The following is a 19,356-nucleotide window of genomic DNA, read 5'->3' on the forward strand; positions in this document are numbered from 1 at the left end:
GGAATCCACGCAACTATGAGCCTCTGGGAAGCCAGTTCGTAGCATGAAGCTGGAACTAAAAGCACACCCGCCCATGGCCGTTTATTGTGGAGATAGCACGGATCTCGACCCATATGTGCGGACCTTAACATTCCATGGAGTCATTTCACCGACATTCTTTATCTCCGCCAATGTTTGCTTGACATGTCGGCTGCCTTGAATTAAAGGCACTGCCATTCACGTGCTCAATCGGTGTTTGGAGCTTTTAGAGCTAGATAGCGAGGATTCTGAAGATGCTAGCAACGTGACCTCATTGTCAAGCTTCCTCTCATCAGAAAGATCATTTTGATGAAGAAATTGAGTTTAGATGGGCGAATGTCCAACCGACATAGAAAGTCTAATGAAGTGCTTGAGTAGCCCATATCCAGAAGGCTCAATCTCCATAGGATGGTCTGTCATTCTTTATCAACACGCAGTCTTCGCGTTGTTGACATGAAAGTTCAAGACGGAGCGCACATGCGTACTTTCTGGAGCCAAATAATGTCTCGGTTCATTTAAAACAGTTGCCAGATATCTACCAACGTCACGGGTGCAAGTTTAGTTAACCCACGCCTTTATATTCGTTACCTTCGGCTACCGCCCATTCATATGGTATGGGGTACTACAAATATTAGTGGCTTTCATCTATGATGCATTGTCTGTTCCTTAAGGCCAGCAGCAATTGTTCTCTGAAATACCATTTGGCCAACTTCAAACCCGCGCAGCCCATACATTTAGAGCCACTATCTCGCTTATGTATCTCGTCTTCGGCCCAGATCCCTATTTGGGGGCAGCAGACCCTCATTCATAGTCCTCCAAATACAGTCCTCGGCACTTTCTCCGACCCACTCTGCAGTCAATTCCTCCAGTGTGCGATCCCTAACAGCGGCTCGCAGCAGGGGATGGTTAACGTTCCAGTCTCTCCAGAAGCCATCGATGGAAATTGGCCGACACTGCCTATCATGCGGGAGGTTGTCGATCGGATACCACGACAGTGTGAATATGTCGTGTCTAACATGGCTGTGTGCGGATCTCAATATGGCTCTCTCGGTCGTGAATGTAGGGCTGAAGGAATAGGTAATGTAGATGGTGACCATACTGTTGGGCTCTTAATCTGGTTAAGCCGGGTTGAAGAAGATGTTGAGGGGATGGGTCTTTGGTAGTGGTGTTGGATCTTGAGCAGTGTATGATAGATGTCAAGGCATTGTAAAACTCGACTCAGCAAGCTTTCGATGGAATTCTTATATGTTGCAAGCGGGCTCCAAGTACAATCTATTTCTTTTTGCATAGCGCAGCTTTCCGTATGTCAAGGCACTTTCACTACATATGTTGGCTCTAGCCAGCTGAAACATGCCATTGAGGGGGACATTACGATGGTTACAGTGTCTATCGGAGTAAAGGATTGCGAAACCTTGCAAAACAATCAACATTATTACTGGACAAGTTATAGGGCTTTCCAAATCAGAGGTGCAGATTCAGGAAATAACATGAATTATTACTACTTGCCTCTAAGTACGTATCTCACGGACGAATAGAAACAGTCTTAAACAAAGGGCTTTTCTCCGCGGCCTCTTTGTTAGTTCTTTGTAATTACGGTTTTGTTTGCATCTTCATTGAAAAGAGATAACTAGAATCAGTGTATATTACATCCAGCATTGGGCAAAATGAAACTGCTGGCAAAGTGATGGACACCCAGCCGGTAAATGTTGTTTTCGGTAGGGTCACATCTCACTACGGAACTAGAATATATGTCGTGGCGGCACCACAAAGGAATCGATGAATCCTCCTGTGTCCGGCTATAGTTTCACCCGACAATCCTAGGTGAGGATAGAGAGTGATTTTAGACTATATAAAGCCACTGATTTAGTGGTATCAGAATCCCAAGGGCAAGGAAGGGAAACACTTTGGATTTCTCAGGTATCAAACGATCACGTGATTATAACGGAATTAATAACCGAGGCGAGTATGATCCTAGACACAATCAGGTATATTACACGGTCGCTAATTGTTTGATCAATAGTTAGTATAGTACTAGCCAGGAAAAAGGGTAGTGTGTATCGTAAATCAGCATTTCGGCCGAAGGGAAAACGGTTTGCAGGGGAGATGTGGGGGTAGTCACTCCGTACTCAACGGCGAACAACTTCAGTATAAATCTCGGGAGAATCGACGTCATCGGGCCCACAAGCGAGAGCCACGTATGTCAGGTGATTGGGTGGCTTCCCAGCCCGACACGTTTTTCTTGGATTCTATGTTTCCAGACGAGTCTAGACCCAGTCTCGGCCAATCAGACCAAGGGAAATCAGGAGTACCTCAGGACTCGGTATTCCGGCCTCAGGCAGTGAGGTTCCTGAATCAGCTTCCCTTCCTTTCCCTTTCTCTTTCTTTCCTCTACAATCGTAACAACACTCCCTTGGAAGATATGTGAAGGATGGCAGCTTCCTTTCCGCGGCCTCCCCCCACAGATGCAGAACGCGAAAGGATCAGAGAGTTATCTAGGTGAGTCACAACAAGGACTGAAGAAAGTACTGGTCCATAGTTACTCTGTAAGGTTGTTGATCCGCTGATCATTTCCGTCGTCGGCAACTACACAGGTATTACTGCACCCTCGATCGCATCCCCTCCCTTCCGCAGCCCAACAACGAGGAACAGACAACAGCAGGGCAAGAAGATGCCGACGAGGATTCGCCTCGCTTGTCCTCGGACATCACCCTTACTGCCCTGAGCCAATTGGCAGTGTTGCGCTTCGGATGCAATCGAGCCTTTATCTCCATTATCGATGATGGGAACCAGCATATTATCGCAGAGGCTACCGGCTCCATCTCGCTACGTGACAAGGATCGGCATATCCCAGATGATGCAATTTACCTTGGTGTGCGAACGATCGATCTGGCCTGGGGGGTGTGTCCGCATACTATCTCCCTGTTTACCGGCCAGGACATGTCTAACGCGGTCGAGACGCCTAATATGATCGCCAATAGCTCCCGCTTTGTTGTCAATGACTTTACCCAAGAGGACTTTTTCAAAGATCGCCCATATGTAGTGGGATGGCCCTACTTCCGCTTTTACGCCGAGGTGCCCCTTTTTAGCCCTTCTGGGGTCGTACTGGGGTCCTTTTGTGTTGTGGATAACAAACCACGAGAGCACTTTGCGGAAGAAGAGGTGGATGCCCTGAAAGAGATCGCTGATGCAGTAGCGTTACATCTTGACAAAGTCCGCATCTCGATCGATCATCATCGGGCCGAGAAGCTGATTAAAGGCCTCACGAATTTCGTCAAGGACCATGGGGAGTTCGATCCGGCCGAGGTGCCCCTCCCTATCAGCAGACAATCAACGCTCAACACACTCAACTCTCCTAGAGATCGATCGTCACCGAGTCTTCCCACCACAGGTGCTAGGGGATCTGGAAACATAGAGGGTCCGCTTAACAGTGGTTCGACGGCATCGGAGGTGGAGTTGTCGTCGCTGTTTTCAGGAGTGACGTCTTCCGAACAAACCAAGACGTCGTCTTTTCTTTACAATTCACCCCAGCCCGCGGTACCAACGCCAGCCTCAGAGACGCTTAGCCTCCAGGAGACTGCCTCAGAGCGCCATGAGCCGCTCACGGTGTCGGTGAAACGCTGCGTTAGAAATGCGGACCAAATCGCTCAGGTCTTTACTCGAGCTAGTATCTCCCTGCGGGATTCCCTGGATCTAGATGGTGTGCTCTTCCTTGATGCGAGTCGATGTAACTCGGGCGTGTTAGTGTATTTATTGTATGTCGCACTGGATTGATCGCTAACTAAAGAGGTAGGGTGTTATCGGCTGACGAGGCTCGAAGTTGGGAACCGCTCCCCACCACGGCAAATCCAGAATTCCTTGCCGACCCATCCCCTAGTCCACTTGATCTACCGGGGGTAGGATCGTTATCCAAAATTGCGGAAAAGCCATGTGAAGTGCTGGGTTGGTCTCAAAATACACCGTCACCCACCGGTTCTGATGCCTTAGCGATCACTGAGAGACTTCTCAGCCAATTGATTGCGGCTTTCCCACAGGGTCAATTCTTTAATCTCCATGAACGGGTGGATGAGGATGGATGTGAATCAGATGGAGGAATACGACAGGATGATGGCCCCGAAGCGAACTCCAAAAGCCTGCGTGACCTTGTCCGACAGCTCCGTCACCACCTTCCGGATGCCTACAGTGTTCTTTGGTCGCCCCTGTGGTGCTGGAGGCAATCACGATGGGTCGCTGGCACCCTGGTATGGTCTCGTGGTAGCGACCGTGCATTAGGTGTGTACGACTTGCCGTACTTGAGAGTACTCGGAGATTCCATTATCTCCGAATTGGCTCGGATCGATTGGTCCACCACACAACAGGCCAAATCCGATTTCATCTCGTCGGTTAGCCATGAGCTCCGCTCGCCACTGCATGGCATCCTAGCTAGCGCAGAAGTGCTCGAAGGGACCCCTCTTCAACCGACCCAGCTTCACTGGATGGACATGCTAAAAACATGTGGCTTGGCCTTGTTTGATACATTGAATCATTTGTGAGTGAAAATACCTGTGCTACACGACCTCCGCTTCAACTTGCTTATTGTTCCTACAGGCTAGATTTTGCCAAGATCAACAATCTGACTAGTACTGAGGACGCCGCACGAGAGGACCGCATCAGAGCATCCGACGGCAGTCTGACGACGACATTTGACCTGGCTAATCTGATTGAGGAGGTCACAAGGGTTCAATATGTTGGTCAGCGGGCACCTAGAGCAACTGTGCCTTTTGTGGACCCCTTAGCCACTCCCAAGAATGATGGTTCCAGCGGCGAAACGACGGTTGTTGTTCGCATTGAGGAGCGACATGCGTGGAAAGTGCAATCCCTGGCGGGGGCTTGGAAACGAATTGTCATGAACCTCCTCGGCAACTCGCTGAAATTCACCAGTGCAGGATTTGTAGAGGTCTCTCTCTCTAAAGTCATGAAGCAGTCGGACCCCAACTCAGTTTATGCTCATCTTTGTGTGACAGACACAGGTAGAGGTATTGACCCGATGTTCCTCAGAAACAAGCTTTTTTCCCCATTCGCACAAGAGAATACTTTGTCGGAAGGCCTGGGACTAGGCTTTAGCATCGTGCGTCAGTTAGTCGACGCCATGGACGGCCATATCAATGTTAGAAGTGAGGTTGGTGTTGGTACACAGGTTGACCTATACATCCCTGTTCGACGCTTCATTAGTGATTATCCCTCTTCAGCTTCCATGCCTAGTGCTCCGGTGAGGGCCTGCCTGGTTGGATTCGAAGGATACCCACATATAAAGGAAACTCCCACAGGGATATTGGCTGTCGAAGCCAAGAGGAAACTCGCTATTCGGAGCTCATTGGCCCCCATGCTGATGGCGCAATGCGGTTGGAGTCTTTCGATAGCGGAGTCTCTAGAAAATGCTCGCGGTGATGTGGCCATCATTGAAGAGGAGGAATACGCCAAGGCGACAAGCGACGGTCAGTTACCGCGTGAACTTCGCGAGAAAACCGGAATCAACCTTTTCATCATTCTTAGTGGTACGGAGTCTCATCTACACGACCTACCACCGAATGCGATACGTGTATCTCAGCCGTTTGGACCGGCAAAATTCGAAGAGGTGCTTCAAAGGACACAGGAACTCTATTTAAAGTCACCCGAAAATCCCAGTCCTCCTCTTCCCACTCGCGACGAGTCAGTGATGCCAAAGCGTTCCTCGCCGGAGGTCATATTACCAGCCAGTCCAGGCGCTCCACAAAATGAGGGAGTAGCACTACCTCTTCGTGCTCCTCCCCAGTCGCCTCAGATTCCCGATGTGATGCATTGTCTCGTCGTTGATGATAACGACATCAATCTAAAAGTAAGTAGTTTTAGCTACGATGTATGTGACCATTGCGTGTGTACTGACGGTTCCCTCGGTAGATTCTATCTACCTTCCTCCGCAAACTTGGTTGCAGCTACGACACTGCCTCAGATGGGTTAATCGCCCTCAATAAATACAAAGACTCCCACCGAAGATACGACTACGTCCTTATGGGTATGTTGTGACTTCTGTGCTAGGATCGCCCCTGTCTGACAAATCTAGATATATCAATGCCCGTGATGGATGGGATTCAATCGACAAGCCACATCCGACGTTATGAGAAGGAAAGGAAGCTTAAGCCATCGCGGATCATGGCTGTCACTGGGTTGGGCTCAGCGGAGACCCTGCGAGAGGCGCTGGCCGCCGGCGTGGATGACTACATGGTCAAACCTATCTCGCTGAAAGCTTTGAAGAAGGTTATGAACCTTGCCTGATGTGGTTCCGTCCATCCTTTGCGGCTTGTAACAGACGCTGGTCAACGATTTACCACTGTAAATAATGCCCTGGTATTCATTGTACATATTCTTCCTGGTTTGCAGCGACAACTATATTTTTCGTATGGGGACAGGCAGCTCTGTGTTACTCTTACTAGAGCTCAAATCATTTATTTATAGCGTTTTACGCATTTATAGACCCTACCTATATATTCAATATGCTTGAACCTTTTGGGCGTTGGTCTGAAGATATAGCTTCAAATGACCAAAAATGGGCCGGCTGGGCATGGTTAAGATCGTCTCTCTGGACATTTAATCTAGGCACAGAGGGCCTGGCAAAAAGGACCCCACTATGCGCGTCCTCAGCTGGCTGCCAGTGATCATCTATCGCAAACTTGAGATGTACTCGTCACATCACCCTTTATGGAGCCGCTATATCGTACCCTAGACTCGGCCAAGTCGCAAATCCGTTTGATGACGGTAGAGCACCTCAACAGTGAAGTGCAATGCTCCATGACTGGCCATGTTGGAGAAGAAACAATTAATACTGCCATTTTTGGTAATACTTGTCCGGTGTTAGTGTACTAGATGTGCTGAAGGGCTTCCATCTTAGCGGTGGACAAATGGGTGTTGATACTGATGTTTCTTGTCAAGCAGTTCCGCACTGTAATCCTCTGCATATGACCCTATCTGTGCATTAGCTAACGTGAACGGTCGTAGTGGCGATGGTCCGTAAGCTAGTAATATTATATGGTTCTTATGTATGTATCTATGTCTGTCTATCTATTTATAAATTTACTTTCTTTAGCCATAAGCTCTTAGCGTTTCACTCACGTATCCCGTCTGCTCGTCAGAGCTTTGGTGCGATACAGCACGTCACAATCAGCCAGCAGCATACGTACTCATCTTCCTCAGCTTCTCGCCATAGAGCCACAAGAAGATAGGCGCCGGTAACCCAAGCCCAATCGAAACAAATGCCAAAAGACTGTTCCCCCAACCATAATCCAGCGCTTGGTACATATACGGCGCGAAAAGCGGAAACCCGAAACCAGCGAGCGAACGTAAACAAGCCACCGCAGCGAGCGCACTGGCCGCATATCTCGTGTAGGCATCTACGATGTAAGTCTGCATGCATTGATAAGCAGTGATGATACCGATGGAAAAGACGCAGGCGCCAATATCCGGCCCAATCCAGTGCGTGTGGGCCTGGGCGGTCCAGCCATATATGAAAAGCCCGATGGGCGTGAAGACGACGGCGACCACGAGCAGAGGAACCCGGAACTCGGGCTTCCCTTGTCCGGCCCGCTGCTTGAGTCTGCGGTAGATGCGGTCGTTCAGCAGAGCGCAGATCTGGGAGCCGCCCCAATAGCCCAGACCTAAGGCGATGTAATTTAAGGACCCGATGCCGATGCTCTCGTTGTAGGGGCCAGTCCAGAGAGTGGGGAATGTGGACATCACGAGATACATTAGGCCGTACATGAAGGCCATATAGACGGCAATGAATTGGACGATGGGTTGCGTGGTTAATAGTTTGAAGGGACGGACCAGGGAAGCACGCAGTGTACGGAGGACAGTTTGATCGTGCGACATCTCGGCCTCTGTTTGGTATCCGGGGTCTCCAGTTTCCTTTCGAAGCTTTTTGGCTTTGCGCTTGAGCAGCACGGGGGTGTATGTCTCCCGAAGACAGACGAGGCCGACCAGCTGGATCACGCCATCGGCAATTGACGTGGCGTAGAAAATCCAGCTCCAGGAGGTATTCTCCGTTATGAAGCCACCCACGATAGGTCCTATGGCTGGGCCGAGCAACGGTGCAAGACTGTAGATAGCCATGGCTTTTCCACGTTGGTCGGACGTAAATACATCGCTCAATACGCCGCCTCCGATCTAGATACGCATTGAGAGTTAGTTAGCCATGTCTCTAAATGGGGAGGAAGAATAGCTTACGGCTAAAGGAGCACTGCCCCCTAGTCCTGCAAGAAATCGAAACGCGATCATTTGGCCTTTGGACTTTGCTACTCCCCCGACAACGTTGAACACCAGGTAGAATAGGTTAGCCAGCTGGAGGACGGGCACTCTCCCATAAATCTCCGAGAGAGGGCCGAGAAAGAGTGGTCCGACCGCATATGCTAGAACGAAGACTGAGAGCATAATTTGAGACTCGATCTCATCGTGGATGTGAAATTCCTTCGCCATGGTACTGAGGGCAGGCGCTACCATGGAGGATGAGGCTGGGGATATGAATGTAAAGCACGACACGGTTATCACTGCCATCCACTTTTTACTTGTCGTCCAGTTTTTTGGATTTTCCGGATCGTCCGGACCTTCCCATTTCACCTGAACCTGTCAGCGCACTACACGGGAGTAAGGGGCGTCCGGCGTCTGGGATAGTACGTACAAGTTTCGATGATGGCTCTGGGCCTCCCTTTTCATGGTCGGGCTGTGCTTGCTCGAGGTCTCGGTCCTCCCTTTCTCTGGCAGCATTCTGATCAGAGCGTGGATCCATTGCATGAACGAGTGGGTCAATCTCTGTCCAAAAAGACTGTCGTGCTTATATAGTTAGTAAAGGTTGACTAGTAGTAGATGTATATGTGAGAACTAACCGGTCTAACTGGCTTAGGAGCCTAGTGTTAAGAGACAACAAGAGAACCATGAGCTCGAGACAGTCCCTCGAGTGCCCCATTTTCGATTTGCATGTTTATATGCCACGTTCCAGGAGGCAGCAACGTGAAGTTTCGATCAAAATCCAGCAACGGAGTGGAGCCTTTCGATGTCCGGGAGTATCAGGATGGGCGTCCGAATCAGGCAATTTTACTCCGGATCCTCCGACCGGACTTCCGTCTCTCTGATTCTTCCCAACAACCACAATTCCTACTAACTATGCTGTCATACGCTTATGCCTAGTATTATCCTGGACTAACTCACTATTCCAACCTGCCTGGAACGAAGGGCATGCATAATTTGGGCTTGTCTTCTTACCCGTCTCCATTTATTTTTCCTTCCCCCAATTTTCTATGTCTATGGACGCCCCTTCACAAAGCTTGTTTCGTCGCAACGGCAGCCGACGTTCATGCGAAACGTGTCGCAAGTTGAAAACCAAATGCGACCATGCATTGCCTAAATGCGGTCGATGTGCTCAAAGGAATGCTGTATGTATTTATGCTCCGGCGCCGATGACAAGAGCTTTTCGACCTCTATCAGAAACCAAGAGCCGAGGACGGCGGAAGCCAAGAATATCCGGATCACCCGCATCGTGGGTCTTTCCGCTTCTCTGAATGACCATGAACGTGCTGCTCATTCTTTTACTTTTTCGATAGTCATGATGTACACCAACCGGGATCGTTGGAGCTAATTCCATCCCATGGGCAGGCGGTCGTGGTGAGTACGCCGCCACTGGAGAGTGCGGGCTTCCTCGGCCCAACCAGCTATCGCTCCCTGATGAGTGAGGGCGTTAGTGATAGTGACCCTGGCGTGGCAGACACCGACCGTACCACATATACTATCGACCCCCGGCAATTAGATCTGGGACTCAAGGTCTTGGATTTCCTGGTCGAGAATGCACAGCTCCTGAGAGGTTTAGTCAGGAAGGTGTACGTGCTTGGTCGCTCGCCTATTATCCCGGAAGTGCTTATGTTTCCCGCGCTTGATATGCTATGGGATCTCTTTGGGGACTATATCGCCCAAGATGAACCATCAAGACTACGCACAGTTGTTCGCGTTTTCGAAAACTCCTACCAACAAGTCCCGGCCAAATTAGCCATGCATGCCGGTGAGCTGAGCCACTGGATCAGCGGTAAGAAGGTCAGGTGGGAAACCATTGGCAGCGTGATACAAATTGCCATCATGGGCTTGATCCATATGCCCGAGCGTGATGCTACCCGGATTGACCCCCAACAGAGAAGCAAGGATGAGGCTCTCGCCCAGATGCTGGAGGTCATTGATCAGCTATTACCACTGAGCAATGCACTGCCGGTTGTCAATGAGCTCATGGTCTGCCTGAAGTATTATCAGTTGATGCTTGCCTCCCAGAGATTTGGTGACTCAAGTAGGGAGCTGTCATAGTCCTGTTTCGTGTCAGAGCAGTATTGACCTTCCACGTCTAGGTCGCTGGCTATACTCCTCGCTTGGGGTACTCTCTTCATGTATTTATGCTACCGGAATTCACCAGTACGACATACCTACAGGACGGCACCCGGGGTTTATCGACCTGTGGCAGAGGAGATGCTTCGCCGTAGTGTATAGCATGGATAAAACGATTGCCACAATACTTGGTCGGCCACCCTCCATGACTCGGCATTATTGTGTCTTAAAGCCGCCACTGGACATTGATGATGACGTAGATCCTCCAAACTACGAGCGAAGTCTTCAAATGCTAGATAGCAATGGGTGGAATACTGACGGAAAGCGACGTCCCTCTACTATCGTTCGTCTTCGGTTCCTTCTGGCGACAGTCCGAGAGGAGATTCTTGAGCTACACTTGGGGGTTAATTATGTCGACATCGAGGGAAAAACAAGGTATGAGGTATCTGAAGCGCCCGCAACATTACTGGAGCTAATATGTCTATAGCAATATCTTGCAAAGTCTGCAATCAATTTGGGATACGTGCCCTAGCCATATGAAATATTCACCCGAGATGTGGAATGAACAGATGCCTTGCCAGGATATTGTTGCTCTTCTTTCCGTCTACCTGGATTACCTCCACTCAATCTTCCTGTTGCATCGGTTCGCGACGCAAGAATGCCAAAATGAAATACCCAAGGAGCTTCTTCTTGTGGCAAAGACTATCCTCTCCACCGTCCTCGTGATCAATGAACATCGGGAAAGAGCAAAAGAGGTCAGAAGCGACTTTTCCAGCATTGTAAGCTGCAACTAGAAGCATGAATGGTTTATGAATAAGCTAATATACGCTACAGTTCCTACCATACGGACTCCCCAGTGCCGAACTGCTTGCGACAGAGTTACTCCAATCCTCCAATCCTCTACTGAGTCGCCCCACCTATCCTGGGTTGCCACGGGCGGAGATAATACGGGAGCTCACCCTCTACATATCCTGCCTAAGCTGGGTAGCTCGGCCGGGGAGTGGTAATTTGGGATTTTGCAAGAAGGTCAAGGCGAAACTGACCCGCATCCTGGATCAAATCCTGGACCCCTCGTATGTTGCTCCTGACTCGAGTGGTAACCATGGTGGAAGTAGCAGCGATGTTTCGTGGGCTTTCCCAGAGCTCCTCGATTCTGACTTTACAATCAACAGTTTACTTCACTCAGATGATGGGAGTAACTGGGACCCTGGATTTGATCTGTTTTGTGGGCCTGTCTTCTAAGTACTCAGTCGTATATCCAGGGTTCAAACTTTCCACACAGCTCGCTATCCACGTATAAAGTTAAGATGTTACTTGAGAAACCATTAAACTGAGTGGCTGTTGCATTCGTATACGCTGCAATCTCTATTAGCTTTGTTGATACTCAATTAAACTCAACTTACCTCCCATATCCTTATACACCAACCAATCCCCGACCTTCGCCTCACAAGGAAGAGTAGTATCCCGAACAACATAGTCACATCCATCACAAGTCGGCCCCCAGATAGTATACCTGTGAGGCCCAACCTCTCTCTCCCCAAACGCACTCTGATCCGGTATGAGAAGGGGATGGAAAATCTCTTTCTCCATCAAACAATTCATGAAATTCCCGTACAGCCCATCGTTCTGGTATAACATGTCCGGTTGATCCTTGCATACTTCTCCCACCTGCCGCCGCCGGGATATCACCCTGCAAACCAGTGTATACGCAGCTCGACTGTAAAACCGACCCGGTTCTGCGATGAATCTGGTCGTGCTGGGGAAACTGTCGACTAAGGAGTCACAGATTGTGCACGCTATTTCTCCGAAGTTTTTGTCTTGGAATCCGCCCCCGACGTCAACTATCCTCATCCTGAAGCCTAGCGCTTCGGCCTGGGTAAAGACTAGTCCGACATCTTTGATCGCCTTTCGGAAGGAGTTTAGGTCGTTGGCGCCGGTGCCTACTCGTCGGTTAGATCTCAATCATATTATCCAGAGAAAAGAGCTGGATCTTCTCACCAACATGAAAACTAACCCCAACAACATCAAGACCAAGTTCCTTTGCCCGCTTCAGCAAAGCCCGAGTCATACTTGCCGGCGCTCCGAACTTGTCTCCAAAATTGATGAGAGCACTGGCATCATTGGCGTAAATACGCAGCAAGAGCTGCGCATGGGGCATATAAGATTGGATTGTCTGCAGCTCGTCTATATTATCAAAGACCGTGGTCACAATGCCAGCCTCTCTGGCATAGTTGAGCGCCGCAGCCGGTTTGCACGGATTGGCGAATATAATCCGGGATGGATCGACCCCCAGCGCCAGTACGGCTCGCATTTCTTCTATCGAGGCACAGTCAAAGCCGGTGCCGAGTTCTGCGAGGGTACGAAGTAAGAGTGGATCCGAGTTGCATTTTACCGCTGTTTGAGCACTTAGAACCTGCACTTGTTCAGTTGACAAACGAAAACTTACCATAGAATGGTTGCACATTGGGAAGGTTGAGCTTCCAGCGTCTGTGCTGACGAGTGACCTGTCCCAGGTCTGCAATGAAAAATGGATTATCTTCCACATCTGGCACGCCGCTGTTGATTCTTTGAGTTTGGAACTCAATGGCGAGGTTGACCAACTGTTGGGACCTCAGGTCATTTGCTGTTGTTTGCATGCCGATCACATAAAGAAAGGAGCAGATGGGGGCGATATATGGTGAACTCGAGGACTCATGATCCAGGTGTCAGAATACTCTGCAACGAGGGATGCATGACGCTCTCTCTCTTATATTTTACATTGTACAGCTCAGCCGATATAGCAATTGTCGTACCCCGGTCCAAAATGTATGACACCTGCAAATCCAGACACATCACAGTTGCGTCTGGCTCTAGTCAGTCGTCGAGAACATCATTTGTGGAGCCCTGAAAGAACAATTCAGGATGACAGGTTTCCCCATCGCCGCATCCGTCGATGACCTAATGAGACGCCTGTCTTCTTCACCTCCAACCCTGCCTCATCCCTTGCATGAGGGACTTTTTGAGACAGAGCTATAAGTATACATATCCGCAAGGGTGCGTGTACCCTGTCCCAGAACACGTACATGTAGGGCATACTGTTGCATCTATGATCCCTGACATTTCATTCCTTGAGTATAGCGTGCTTGCAATATGTATATTTTGTTCGCATGTACTCCGTTCTTGGACTTTTACTGAAGTAGTAGCTGTGGCTATGATGGCCAGACCGCCATTCCAGGTCACAACGGATATTGAAGATAGTTTAGAACGATTTATTGCTTGTTCCAGCCTTGCAGGCAGGGGAATCAATTAAAATGACGCGCACGGATTGAAACATGCCGCAGGTTCTAAAATGCCTCATATTTATTGCGACACCGCAAGGCCTGGCGGAAATGGACCTTGACCCCTTCCGCTACCGGAACTTGTAATGCGCATGTCAAGGGGAAATATCATAGACAACTGATCATGTAACGAATACTTGATGCTTACCTATCCAAATACGACATGATGTTAAACAGGACTGACGGAAGAAACAATAATAGATATTGGATTCAGCAAGGCTTTATGGTTAGCCCACAAGCAATTGAGTGTAATATTATAGAATGATTAGAGAACCAGACAAGGCTGACATTCCACAAAGTACAGTCCATTATGTAGAAAGAATGTTATTTTACGCTTGTGGTGCAGGCACCTGCTGGGTAACACAGTGGATAACACCTCCGCTAAGTGGAATCGTACGAAGAGGAACTTGTCGTACTTTGCGGTCTGGCAGAAGCGACTGCCATATCTCCAGAGCTTTCCCATCGTGAAGCTCCAATCCAAACGCGGGGATGATAGGCCCACCGTTGCAGAAGTAGCTATTCAGGTACGACGACACAAACTCATCCTTCGGCAAGATCCCCAGACTTTTCGGATCAGGCTCGTCGATGAAATGGATCTCAAACTGCCGGCCTTTGGCATCAGTCTCGTTCCGCAAGGTCTCCAAGATCTCCTCGCCGCATTTTATCCATTCCGGGCTATCCACTGCCTCAGGGCTATGGCGCGTCATGGCAACTACGCCCGGTCGTACGAACCGCACCTCGGCGTCCAAGTGGCAGTCGGTAATGTCGAGATTCTTGCGCCCAGGGACCCAGATCACTTTCTCAACCCCCAGGAGGCGTTGTAGTTCCTCTTCAATTTCATCTTTACTTTTCCCCGGGTTCCACAGCTGACAGACCATGTAGCTTTCCGCGACAATCAGCGTGCCCTCTCCATCAACGACCAAACCATCACCCTCGGCTCGGATCTTAGGCACGATCCGCTGCACAGGGGATGGTGATTGATCAGCTGAGATGACCTTGCGGGCGAAGTCAGTATTCTCCTGCAGTTCCTTCTTGGTCATCGCGGGGTTGCCATAGCGGTAATGGCCATGTGTCCCCTCCCACCCGTTCTTATTGCCCCATTCATTAAATTTGAAGTTGATAGCAAGCCGCCGCCCTGCACCTAGGCTTCCTGTAGCATCGTGGACATAGACTGGGCCTGTATCGCGAACCTAGCAGTGGTTGGTTGCAATGGGAATAATGTGCACCTTTGCGGGGATGCGCACTCGCCGGTTGATGAGATCCGGGGCATATTCAATATCTTCGGGGCGAGTATACAGTCGCACCGGCTCGAACTCCGCGATTGCTGCAGCAAGGTCAACGATTTCCTCGCAGTTCTTTGACCACAGGGATTCCAGACAAGACGCTCTGGAAGGGATGCCCATCATGGTCGCAAGATGAGGATGCCATTCGGGGGGGAAGGTGAAACGGCCCGTTTCGAAGGGAGCGTCATCCTTAGGTGGTTTGTGTTGTTCGTGGTTATTAGTCGACGAAGGTGTCCGGTTGGTGCTCAGGTAGGCACCCATGATGGATTTTGGTCAGTGTTCAATCGAGTAGGTGTTATGTCCTCGGCCAAGACTCCCTTCTGGTGAGAATTAATGGCATTCGGGACTGAGGCATGCATGCATTGCCTGTAGAAGGTGTTGGTGGTTGTTTCTAGTCCTCTTTAGCTGCTTTCAGTAGTAGCCAATGCAGCCATAGACCGGCAGCTGAATGCACTTCATCCTCTGTCGGGTGGAGTGAAGGATCCCTGCATTCCATTGCAAGATTGACGGAAATAAAAAAATAAAAAAAAAGAACATGATTCGTGAATGATATTTAAGACCTATTATGATTCTGGTGAATTGTCTTTCCTCCATACATTCTTGTTCCTTGTTCACCACCATCCCTTGCGTTGCCAGTGAGTACCTGCCGCCATGGCCATTCGCACGAAGTTCTACATGCCCCATGAAGGGCATCCTTGCTGCCATGGGAAGATAATCATGGCTTGGCCGGGGCCTGACAACCCAAATTACAAGAAATGCCAGATCGCTCGCATGAGGAACGAACTCATCGCAATTGCGAAGGCAATTTGCCAGTTTCAAACGGTAATTCTCCTAGTTCATTCCACCGAGGTACCGGACGCGAAACGAGCGTTCCAAGACTGTGGCAGCCATGGGGTCGAAATACAGCCCACTGACATGAGCGACTTGTAATTTTGGATGCGTGACGTAGCGCCGACATTGGTGATCAGTCAAGGCACGGCCCGGTCGAGCCTGCACGGGGTCGACTTTAACTTCAATGGCTGGGGCGGCCGATATCCCTCCACTAACAATACACGTCTGGCGAAGGAGTTCCTAACGGAAAGGCACATTCCCCGCGTGAAGACATCAATCGTTCTAGAAGGCGGCGCGTTGGAAACGGACGGAGAAGGAACCTTACTAGCGACAGAAAGCTCCATTCAGAACCCTAACCGCAATCCGAGCGTGAGCCGCGTTACGATCGAACAAGAGCTTCATAGGCTCTTAGGTGTATCTAAGATTATTTGGCTGCCTGGCCTCAAGGGATACGAGGTGACGGATGGGCATATTGACATCTGGGCCCGCTTTGTGGCTCCCGGTAAAGTCGTCCTGAATAAGCCAAGTTCAGATAACGATGTGTTAAGAGCGGTCTATGACACAAATAAGCGGGTCCTAGGCCAGGCTGCAGATGCTAACGGAAGGAACTTGGAACTATTTGAGATCCAAGAAGCTCGCATGGATGGACCTATTCCCTCCGATGCGGATTTATGCCTGAGCTACGTGAACTATGTCCTCGTAAAGGGTGCAGTTATTGCTTCACGGTTTGGAGATGAGAAGGCTGATACCATGGCCTTACGCACACTTCAAAAGCTATTTCCAAACCGAGAGGTGGTCCAGGTTTATCTCGAAGAGATCGCATTGAATGGCGGCGGCATCCACTGTGTCACGCAACAGATTCCTACCCCCTAAGATTAGCCACTCCTCTGCGCTTGGGTATGGTTGCTACCAGAGGCAATCATCGATACTTTCCGCGGTTAGGCGAATAGCAGATCTACAGCAGGAAGGATTAGATCGAAAAGCCACATCATCACCAGGACGGTGTGGATGCCATTCACTCAGATAACAATGCAAAAGAAATGACTTAAGGAAAATAGTACAAGAGAGTCCCCAATGCCCAACCGTTCCAAATACCATCCCGGTCCAGTCATTACCATCTAAAGCAACAGCGCGACAACAAACACAGAGGTCAACATCCAGACAGGAGCCATCCCAGGCCGCAAATCAGCAGCTCCACCACCCACAACACTCTTCACACCATCTTTGATATCATTGCCAACTTCTCTGACTCCATGGAGCCAGGTGCCATTAGTGTTGGTGCAAGTATCACCTTTGGCACAGCAGCCATATTCTCCGTTATCGTTCTTGTGGCATTCTTCGTTGGCACTGCAGCTGCCTTGGTTGCCACAACATTGCTCATCCTTGGAGATGCACATCCAACCGCACCTCTTGTTGTCATCGGCGCACCACAGGCCATCGGGTGAGCGCACTGCGAGAGAATGGGGAGTGGACTCAAGGCTTCGACGCCACCAATCCCAGCCGCCAGTCTCCTTATTGCACTCCTCGTTCTTGTCAATACACATTAGGCCGCACCGCTTGTTGTCATCAGAGCACCCGTAGTTGGGGTTGCATTTCTCATCTTTCGGAATACACAGTATACCGCATCGCTTGTTATCCTCGGCGCATCCGATGTCTGGTGAGCGCACTGCTAGGGCATGAGAATCGTCCTCAAGGCTCCTTCGCCACCAATCCCAGCCGCCAGTCTCCTCGTTGCACTCCTCATTCTTGTCAATGCACATCCAGCCGCATCGCTTGTTGTCATCGGAGCACCCATAGTTAGGGTCACATTTCTCATCCTTTGGAATACACAGTAGACCACATCGTTTGTTGTCCTCAGCACATCCAATGTCTGGCGAGCGCACCGCCAGAGCATCCGAAGACTCAGGGCTGTGAATGCTCCTGGGCCAAGGATGGGGGCGGTCGTTCCAGCCGCAGTGCTGGTCCTTTGGAATACACCAGAAGGCGCATATCTTCTCGTCACTTTTACAGAGCGAAGTGTCGTCGGGGGCGCGTACTGCCAGCGGATGGGCGGTGTTGACCAATTTCAATGGTTGGATTTGAACGTCATCATGGCGGATGGAATCAACGTTCGAGGTTCCTGAAGTTAGAGGGTTGCAAAGGGTGGGAACGGCAGGAATGAGGAGGCTGAGGTAGATTGAAGCAGATAATGAGGCCCGCATGGTGAGTTGCTGTGTACACCAGTGGACCAGGTAATTCGGTCGTTTGATGGTGCGTTGAGGTCAAGTATGGTATGGTATGTGAGGATTGTTGGTATCGCGAGATGCAGAGTTGAAATTTGTGTGTTCTGATTGAGTGATTTCAGTCAAGAATGATGCGGCAGAGCTTCATATTTATAACGTGTATATCTGTATAGAATATCATCCAAGTGGTAGCACCTATACACCTCCTTGGCGTTCCGCGCAGCCCTGCCAAGAAAAATGCTCACCCTGCATTGAAGGATTATGTTGGTAGTGTCAGCAAAGGGTCTGCTTAGCCAAGCCCTGTGGGGACAGCCATTGCGATACCGACCTATGCAGTCCCCTGCTCGGTCGCGTCTAATTATATTGCACAAAATATTAGAAACTAGGGTGATAATATCCGCCCGTTGGTGAGCTACGCCGATCGTTTCTCACCACATCAATATACCCACCACGCAAGACAAGCGGCAAAAGGCCCTGCATGTAAGGGTCCTGGTCATGCTAATGAGTGATCCTACTGTTCACGACTTTTCGAAAGGCAGTGTAGTAGAGTTTGGGTGTCTTTTCACATTTACCGGATATCGGTTCTACAAGGCCTTACTCAATTATCACCTACCAAGAACAATAAGAGCGTAGCCCCACCCCATTCTACGAAATGATAGCGAAAATTGTTTGTAGCTGCTATAAGAGACACTCGATGAGCGAAGAGCATGCTGAGCTGCGTGGTGATATCATGCGTATGAAACCGTTGAAACAGGGGCAAAGACTTCATGCCATAACAATGCATGGTGAGATAGATCCCAGAAATGTCTGTATGTTCCAATTAGTAACCGACTTGCTTCTCTTGATCATAAGATAGCAGGGTTTACAGCCGGGCTAATGCAAATAGATATCGACATCCCCCGTATCAGCTTGGCTTTTGTGGAGAGCCATTCAAACACAGTTCTTCCATAAACTACGATATATAATCATGTTCCGACGTCTCTAAACAGCGAGGATCTTATGCGAAAAGTGATATATGGGAGACTTCTGTTATCCAAGGGACCAATAGACTCATCTCCTCTACTGACACTGGAAGGCAGTGTCCTCGGGGCGGTACGCCTGAAAAACTCAGATATGAGGCACGGGAAGTTCGACCATTCCCAGTTATACAAAGGAGATGTCCTGAAAAACATGAGGTTTCACTGAATTCACCATGCTCGACGTATGTTACATAGTCCGCAGGATAATTTTTATCATTTTGACATGGCCAATACTGTCGAGCGCGAATTCTCCAGCCAGACCAGCAACTTGTTGCACCTCTTGGCATTCGGATAACTGGAG

At 49.6% G+C, this 19,356-nt stretch overlaps 7 protein-coding genes across 7 annotated transcripts; 3 read left to right on the top strand and 4 right to left on the bottom strand.

Moving 5' to 3' along the window:
* Nucleotides 1–2,446: 2,446 nt before the first annotated feature.
* Nucleotides 2,447–6,306, top strand: ABOM_009631 (sensor histidine kinase; the record flags this gene model as incomplete). The annotated part of the gene is made up of 6 exons (XM_022536759.1): nucleotides 2,447–2,514; nucleotides 2,610–3,755; nucleotides 3,809–4,543; nucleotides 4,603–5,869; nucleotides 5,932–6,046; nucleotides 6,095–6,306. 6 exons carry the CDS (start codon nucleotides 2,447–2,449, stop codon nucleotides 6,304–6,306), a joined length of 3,543 nt encoding a protein of 1,180 aa, XP_022385564.1.
* An 882-nt stretch (nucleotides 6,307–7,188) lies between these two features.
* On the bottom strand, nucleotides 7,189–8,809 carry ABOM_009632 (MFS transporter; the record flags this gene model as incomplete). Its single annotated transcript, XM_022536760.1, has 3 exons — nucleotides 7,189–8,190; nucleotides 8,251–8,640; nucleotides 8,702–8,809. The coding sequence occupies 3 exons, from the start codon at nucleotides 8,807–8,809 to the stop codon at nucleotides 7,189–7,191; spliced, it is 1,500 nt and encodes a 499-aa protein (XP_022385563.1).
* Nucleotides 8,810–9,584: 775 nt separating this feature from the next.
* Nucleotides 9,585–11,625, top strand: ABOM_009633 (fungal specific transcription factor domain-containing protein; the record flags this gene model as incomplete). Its single annotated transcript, XM_022536761.1, has 5 exons — nucleotides 9,585–9,590; nucleotides 9,673–10,348; nucleotides 10,407–10,818; nucleotides 10,871–11,162; nucleotides 11,218–11,625. 5 exons carry the CDS (start codon nucleotides 9,585–9,587, stop codon nucleotides 11,623–11,625), a joined length of 1,794 nt encoding a protein of 597 aa, XP_022385562.1.
* A 126-nt stretch (nucleotides 11,626–11,751) lies between these two features.
* On the bottom strand, nucleotides 11,752–13,019 carry ABOM_009634 (type III PLP-dependent enzyme; the record flags this gene model as incomplete). The annotated part of the gene is made up of 3 exons (XM_022536762.1): nucleotides 11,752–12,323; nucleotides 12,382–12,777; nucleotides 12,830–13,019. 3 exons carry the CDS (start codon nucleotides 13,017–13,019, stop codon nucleotides 11,752–11,754), a joined length of 1,158 nt encoding a protein of 385 aa, XP_022385567.1.
* A 1,010-nt stretch (nucleotides 13,020–14,029) lies between these two features.
* Nucleotides 14,030–15,244, bottom strand: ABOM_009635 (agmatine deiminase family protein; the record flags this gene model as incomplete). The annotated part of the gene is made up of 2 exons (XM_022536763.1): nucleotides 14,030–14,890; nucleotides 14,945–15,244. 2 exons carry the CDS (start codon nucleotides 15,242–15,244, stop codon nucleotides 14,030–14,032), a joined length of 1,161 nt encoding a protein of 386 aa, XP_022385566.1.
* Nucleotides 15,245–15,634: 390 nt separating this feature from the next.
* Nucleotides 15,635–16,687, top strand: ABOM_009636 (agmatine deiminase family protein; the record flags this gene model as incomplete). The annotated part of the gene is made up of 2 exons (XM_022536764.1): nucleotides 15,635–15,863; nucleotides 15,933–16,687. 2 exons carry the CDS (start codon nucleotides 15,635–15,637, stop codon nucleotides 16,685–16,687), a joined length of 984 nt encoding a protein of 327 aa, XP_022385559.1.
* Nucleotides 16,688–16,932: 245 nt separating this feature from the next.
* ABOM_009637 (uncharacterized protein) lies at nucleotides 16,933–18,015 on the bottom strand (the record flags this gene model as incomplete). The annotated part of the gene is made up of 1 exon (XM_022536765.1): nucleotides 16,933–18,015. One exon carries the CDS (start codon nucleotides 18,013–18,015, stop codon nucleotides 16,933–16,935), a length of 1,083 nt encoding a protein of 360 aa, XP_022385558.1.
* Nucleotides 18,016–19,356: the final 1,341 nt, after the last annotated feature.

This window comes from Aspergillus bombycis, assembly GCF_001792695.1.
Source record: "Aspergillus bombycis strain NRRL26010 chromosome Unknown contig00102, whole genome shotgun sequence".
NCBI lineage: Eukaryota > Fungi > Ascomycota > Eurotiomycetes > Eurotiales > Aspergillaceae > Aspergillus > Aspergillus bombycis.